This window comes from Lucilia sericata, unplaced genomic scaffold, assembly GCF_015586225.1.
Source record: "Lucilia sericata isolate MDLA Ls3-8-SP2 unplaced genomic scaffold, ASM1558622v1 Contig000495F_arrow, whole genome shotgun sequence".
Taxonomy (NCBI): Eukaryota; Metazoa; Arthropoda; class Insecta; order Diptera; family Calliphoridae; genus Lucilia; species Lucilia sericata.
Window position 1 is genome coordinate 145,857 of NW_023994509.1, and position 7,442 is coordinate 153,298.

General features: G+C 33.4%; 1 protein-coding gene across 1 annotated transcript; it reads right to left on the reverse strand.

The window, feature by feature from the left end:
- Positions 1–3,207: 3,207 nt before the first annotated feature.
- Positions 3,208–4,404, reverse strand: LOC119605544 (adult cuticle protein 1-like). The gene is made up of 2 exons (XM_037958731.1): positions 4,296–4,404; positions 3,208–4,037 (listed from the first exon to the last, which is right to left on the reverse strand). The coding sequence occupies exons 1-2, from the start codon at positions 4,299–4,301 to the stop codon at positions 3,669–3,671; spliced, it is 375 nt and encodes a 124-aa protein (XP_037814659.1). The 5' UTR covers positions 4,302–4,404; the 3' UTR covers positions 3,208–3,668.
- Between the last annotated feature and the right edge of the window lie 3,038 nt (positions 4,405–7,442).

The following is a 7,442-nucleotide window of genomic DNA, read 5'->3' on the forward strand; positions in this document are numbered from 1 at the left end:
TTCAACGGAAACTTAGAAATCAGACATATAGGATCCTGATGGAATGAAAATCTATACATATAAGGGAACTCTTTGGTACTTGTTCGTTCTTCAACGGGTACTTTTTAATTTTTTTATAATATTAAATCTTGAAAGGCTCAATTAAACATATATACTATGGGTTTTACCTGTTATAACTTCCACCACCATCAGTGGTGATAGAGGGTATATATAACTTTGTCATTCCTTATGTAACGCTAAGAAATATTCATCTGAGGCCCAAAAAATATATACATATATTCTTGATCCTTATGAAATTTAGTGACCATGCCTGTCTGTCTGTCCGTCCGTCTGTCTGTGTAAAAACACGCTCTCGTAAAAACGAAAATAAATAAATAAAATTTGGCTAAAAGATTCTTAAGCAAAATCGATTAACAAAATCGATTTACATGGGGAAAAATTATGAGTAAAAATTTAAAAAAAATCCCAAAAAACTCCATAATCGTGTATTATCACATAAATAGTCTTTAGCCGATCAAGAGCCCAAGCGTTTATCTATTACATTCTCTAGCTTTTATTAACCTTTAAGTGTTGATTTCCTTCTCCCTGTGAAGATCTTCATTAGAAGTTTAAAAGACCCAATCATACCCAAAGACACTAGACAGCTCTGTGGTAAAATATGTTTTTTCCCCATTTCATTGTTATACTGAAATTTCTAAGCCAGTTTAGAGCGTTAAAGTCATTTTCTGAATAGACTTTGAATCTCTGATCCACACATGAGTGTTGGGTTCAATTTTTTAGCGAATATAATTGTTTTAAATAGTAAGAAGGGAGTATTTCTGGCGCCATTCCTTACAATTGTCATAGAATTGTGAACTGGTGAGTAAGATATTCGATTTCGATGAAAATCTAGCAATGGTAAAGAAAGTGTTCCAGAATTTTACTGTCGTCTCTGCTTGTTAATTTGGTGTCCATACTCCTTCCGGTGGCATGTAACCTTGATCTTGGTGTGATTGCAATCCCGGGGAAAAGAGGTACTACCATTTGCCTCCAGTCTGTCGATCAAATGTATTCTAGCCTTTCCTTGGAATAATTTGCCATGGGGTCGAACCGCAGGACTTTCTCCTGGCTGGCCAGTTGTTTGGTTTAAACCCAAATTCGCGGGAAGAGAATGTCGGTTAAAAGACTGATGCACGGTGAAATCTATAATTCGGAATAAGTTCAGTGCTATTGCCGAAGTCAACAGATTCCCCACAGAGGAGTGGCTGTGGGACTAAGTGTTGGAAATGAGTTGGTGTTGAATGTATATGATACAGGATGAATGTAGGAGTATACGGGTCTTCCCCCGCCTGTATACCTAGAGTGATTGTGTCGGATGTTGTTCTTTATGGATGAATGAGAAGTGTGCTATGTTGAATGGTAATAGGTGATACCATTGAATTTTCCTTCCTTTTCCAGGTATGTTCAGGGAAATCTCTGTTCATACCAAATTTATCACAGTGTGTTCTCTGTAAGTAAGAACAAAGTCCTCGGCTGTTGCTGTTGCCGAATCAACAAAGGTCATCCCATCTGCTTGGTTGTAAACGGAAGTGATGTTTTTACAACTCGGAGTTAAGCAACGGGCAGCAATGGTTAGAGATTAGATTCCTCGAGTACTTGAGCAAAGTGATTGTAAATGGACCGGCAGTAACATGTAAAAAAATTTCCACCCGCGTGTAAGATACACAAAGAGGCTTTGGTGGGTAAAAAAGATCATCGTGAAATAAGATCAACATGGCAGCAGCTCACGTAAAGCACTTCGACTTCATACTGTTGAAGTGTGCCAATGGAACAAGTAGACGTAGAACTTGTTGGGGCCCAAATTACTTAAGGGATAATGATAATGGTTAAAGGGCTTATAAACAAAATCAGGATCAGACAAGAATAAAATATTCCTGAAGTTCAAACTAAATTTATAAGTTCCGTTAAGTATTTGACGAAATTCATTTGAAATAAATTACTGTTTGCGTACTTTACTGTACACACTGTTCTCTTTATAACCTACACCACTTCAGTGGGGAGGGTATATTGGGTTTGTGCTGATGTTTGTAACGCACAATAATATTGGTCATATACCCACCTTAAAGTATACCAATCGGCTCAGAATCATTTTTTGAGTCGATTTAGCTATGTCCGCCCGTCTGTCCGTCCGTCCATGTAAACCTTTTAATCAAACTACAGGTCGCAATTTTGAAGATAATTCAATGAAATTTGGTACATGATCTTCTATTGTCCCAGGAACGAAGCCTATTGAAAATGGTTAAGATCGTTCCATTATTTCACCTAGCCCCCATACAACTGAACCCCCCAATAGGGCTTGTAAACCTTATAATCAAACTACAAGTCGCAATTTTGGAGATAATTCAATGAAATTTGGCACATGATCTTTTATAGTATCGTAGACGAAGCCTATTGAAAATGGTTAACATCGGTCCATTATTTCACCTAGCCCCCATACAACTAAACCCCCGAATAGGGCTTTTAAAACTTGTAATCAAACTACAGGTCGCAATTTTGGAGATAATTCAATGAAATTGGGCACATGATCTTTCATGGTAGCGTAGACAAAGTCTATTTAAAATGGTTAACATCGGTCAATTATTTGACCTAGCCTCCATACGACTGAACTCCCGGAATAGGGCTTTTAAACTTTGTAATCAACCTACAGGTCGAAATTTTGGAGATAATTCAATGAAATTTGGCACATGATCTTCTATGGTACCATAAACGAAGCCTGTTGAAAATACAACTGAACCCGCCGAATAGGGCTTTTAAGTTCATAATTATGTTTAATATACTCATATCTCGATAAAAAGCTGCAAAAACCAAGTTCTATACAAGATTTGATGACCCTCACGAATTCCATAATAATAGGTCCTCATATGACCCTAGCCCCTATGTAAAGCCCCTATCAAAATTTCACTTAAATGTCCACAATTTTATTCAACAATAAACGGCTTATGTATATCTGAGGCAAGGTACAATTCAATTTAAATGCTTTATTATGGCAAATAAATCACATTATATTTTTGTCAAAGGTGTAGGGTATTATATGGTCGGCCTCGCCCGACTATAATTTCTTACTAGTTTAAATATAAAAATTCCTGTACTGTCTCTGATTTAAGTTTTTACTCACATTAGATTACTTGATTAAGTCCTTCTTATCTCTAAATAATAACACAAACATACTATGTACATTTTATTTTACATATTTTATTTATATGTAAAATTTTGATCACCTCTAGATCAATGATCTATTTTTTATTGATTTTTTTTGTAGATTTATGTTGCTGTTTACAATATTTACAGTTAAAGAGTATGATAGATACAGACAAAGACAGTTATAGAAAAGAGATATAGATACAGTTACAGATAGATAACAAAAAGTTCAGATTAAATCTAATTACTCGTAATGTTGCTGAAAATGTGCCAGTAAGAATTCATCTTGATTGTTGTTGGACTAAATATTCTAAACTATTTGTCATCAGTTTACCAGTATTTGCTGGGGAACGTAATGGGGAGGGGTGGTGGTGATGGTAGAGTGTGTGCTATATTATAGATTTTGTCGGTTGGAGGGATATAGAAATTGTTTTGGGACTATGACGCTATTATTGGATGGTTTGAATGTGCTATATGGGATCGTTCTTTACTTAATGAGTACCGGGAGCGGGGGCCACATTAACGGAAGTGGCGGAGGCAATATGACCAGCCAAAGGAGCAGTGTGTACAGCACCACGAGTCTTAGCAACATAAACACCAGGACCTCCATGAGCTAGACCGAGTCCAAGACCAGCATGACCAAGAGCAGGACCTTGAGCTAGAGCAATTCCGGGAATACCTCCCCATGGGCCATGAGCGGCTAAAGGAGCAGCCCAACCACTGTGATCAATGGCGGCATGACCTGCCCAAGGGGCGGCACCCCATGGAGCTACACCCCATGGTGCTCCCCATGGACCAACACCGATCAATGATGATTGAACACCAACAGCAAGGGCCAACAAGACTACGGCAAATACGAACTGTTAAAAAAATAAATTGAATTTTAAATTTAAAACTGTTTAGGAGATTTGTTGTAGTTAATCCAGATTATGTGAATGAATTAGGTCTTTGTAAAACGAACTAAAAATTCGTGTGAATTATTTATATGAAAACTTTTTTATATCAACTTAATATGCACTTGGTTTTTATTTAAATTTTCCACATAATTTTAAGTTTGCTTTACAGCAACCCGCAATATATCCTTTATTTTCCATAAAAAATTGTTTTTGCAAATATACCTTCATGTTGTTGAAAGGATTGAAGGAGTAGAGGTTGGAAAATGAAGAAAAACTTTTTTAAGTGAACTCAAAGTAGTGTTCAATGAACGCTTTTTGATTTGATTCTGATTTTGTTAACGAAATTGTGCCAACTTTTATACAAAAAATTATTAAATGATTCAAGCTTAAAGTTGTATGTAGCTGTGCAGCAATTTCTGTGTGTGGCAGTTGTACATATTAAACTTACATTTTGGCCACACCAAAAAGCAAGAAAAACAAAAGCAGACACTTAAACTGAAATCCAGACCAGCTAACATCATAACCCAGCAGTTTTACAAAGTCAAGGTATCCCTTTTAGAGAGTACTATTCTCAAATGTCTAATTAACTAGTTGACTCGAAGTTTTTATATTTTAATTACATGAAGTCCTTCGTCACTTAAGTGTCTATAAGAAACCTAAATTTTGGTGTCTTTGAATAAGCCTTTACGACCTACCGGGAATATTTTCCACTTTACAAATGCTTATAACAAATAAAAATAATATTTATTTAATGTTATTATTATTGTAAACTATTAACAAAGTTCATATTTTGTTGCAATTATTTTTTTAATAACCTTCACCATAATTACAAACGAAGTAATTGTGCTCGAGAGTCTGTGTATTTGTCATTTTATATTTGTATAACATAGAGAAATATTGAATTCCGACGTCTTTAAGTGTACAAAAGTATTTGTATTTTACGGATTTCCTATTCTTGAGGAATTTATTTAATGCACATATTTCGCACATAACACTATAAGAAATATTTTCATAAGTGTAAAATCACTAACAGGCGTTATATGATAAATTTATTTGGTAGCGCCCTAAGTATCATGTTGCACGGTGTTCTTAATTCCTTGCTGGCTATTGTGATGTATAGGAATAAACATTTTTTCCAAAATTTTTAGATGTTATCTGTTAATATGTAATTTGGATACAAAAATAAGAACTTGTTTTGAGTAAACAAAAAAGTACTATAAAAACTGCAACCCTTTAGTGTGACCTCCGATAGGTTAGTAGTAAGTGTTCCAGTCTGGTAGCACGGAGTTTCCTTGTTTGTTTCCCACCTGAAGCGCATATACATTATCCTTTCAAACTAACTAACTAACTAATTAACTAACTAACTAACTAACTAACTAACTAACTAACTAACTAACTAACTACTACTAACTAACTAACTACTAACTAACTAACTAACTAACTACTAACTAACTAACTAACTAACTACTAACTAACTACTAACTAACTAACTAACTAACTAACTAACTAACTAACTAACTAACTAACTAACTAACTAACTAACTAACTAACTAACTAACTAACTAACTAACTAACTAACTAACTAACTAACTAACTAACTAACTACTAACTAACTAACTAACTAACTAACTAACTAACTAACTAACTAACTAACTAACTAACTAACTAACTAACTAACTAACTAACTAACTAACTAACTACTAACTAACTAACTAACTAACTAACTAACTAACTAACTAACTAACTAACTAACTAACTAACTAACTAACTAACTAACTAACTAACTAACTAACTAACTAACTAACTAACTAACTAACTAACTAACTAACTAACTAACTAACTACTAACTAACTAACTAACTAACTAACTACTAACTAACTAACTAACTAACTAACTAACTAACTAACTAACTAACTAACTAACTAACTAACTAACTAACTAACTAACTAACTAACTAACTAACTAACTAACTAACTAACTACTAACTAACTAACTAACTAACTAACTAACTAACTAACTAACTAACTAACTAACTAACTAACTAACTAACTAACTAACTAACTAACTAACTAACTAACTACTAACTAACTAACTAACTAACTAACTAACTAACTAACTAACTAACTAACTAACTAACTAACTAACTACTAACTAACTAACTAACTAACTACTAACTAACTAACTACTAACTAACTACTAACTAACTAACTACTAACTAACTAACTAACTAACTAACTAACTAACTAACTAACTAACTAACTACTAACTAACTAACTAACTAACTAACTAACTAACTAACTAACTAACTAACTAACTAACTAACTAACTAACTAACTAACTAACTAACTACTAACTAACTAACTACTAACTACTACTAACTAACTAACTAACTACTAACTACTAACTAACTAACTAACTAACTAACTAACTAACTAACTGAAATGCTTCTTAAGCATGCAAACAATATGTGACGTATACGTAATATTCATTTTTGTTGTAACAATTTTACATTTTGATATCATATTTTTTTTCAATTCTAACTGTTTCATACGTTTTTGAAAAAATCTTATCCATATCTTCTAATCCACTTTGTCCATTTCACATGTAAAATGCATCGAGTAACATTTGACATCTCCTGGTAAAATTGCTTCATGTGGCGTATACGTAATATTAATATTTGCTGTAACAATTTTACGATAAGATCTTAAATATTCCGCCGTTTATTTTACATGTGAAAAGGACAAGTTGGATGTGTTATATATCAATGGAAAGGAAATTTTGTTAAATTTGTAATAATTATCGAACTAATCAATTAGAATTATATAATTATTTCCTTCTTTTTTATGTTTTTACTACTGTGCGATGTTAAAAATAAAAAATTTTCAATTTAATTCTTCATATGGAAAATATAAATATTTGGGGCATCATCTGGCGGCATGATTACCAATTTCTTTTGGCCTAAATTGGATGATATGAAAATCAATGATATGTGGTTTTAAAATGGCAGGTTTACATGCTAGCTCATGGCGCATTGAAGATTCAGCACAAGAAATAAGAAGTATAGTGCGATTTGATCTCGTTCGTCTTCATCTTGTGGGGGTTTTTTTTAAGTCACATACATACGTTAAGTGGAAGTGTTGATAAGAGGTCCGCAAAGTGGGACATCTTGGGACGCGTTGTTATCAAAAAACTCGAGTATGGTCGGTAAAAAATACTATATAAGTGATTTTATGAATATTTAATAGGAATCAAACGAAGAAATAAGATCGTTTTAAAAGATTTAACATACCTGAAGTGTCCTACTTTACTGATCTCTGACTACGCCTCAGGTAGATCCATGAGTTTCAAATTCAAAACCTAAACTCGTCA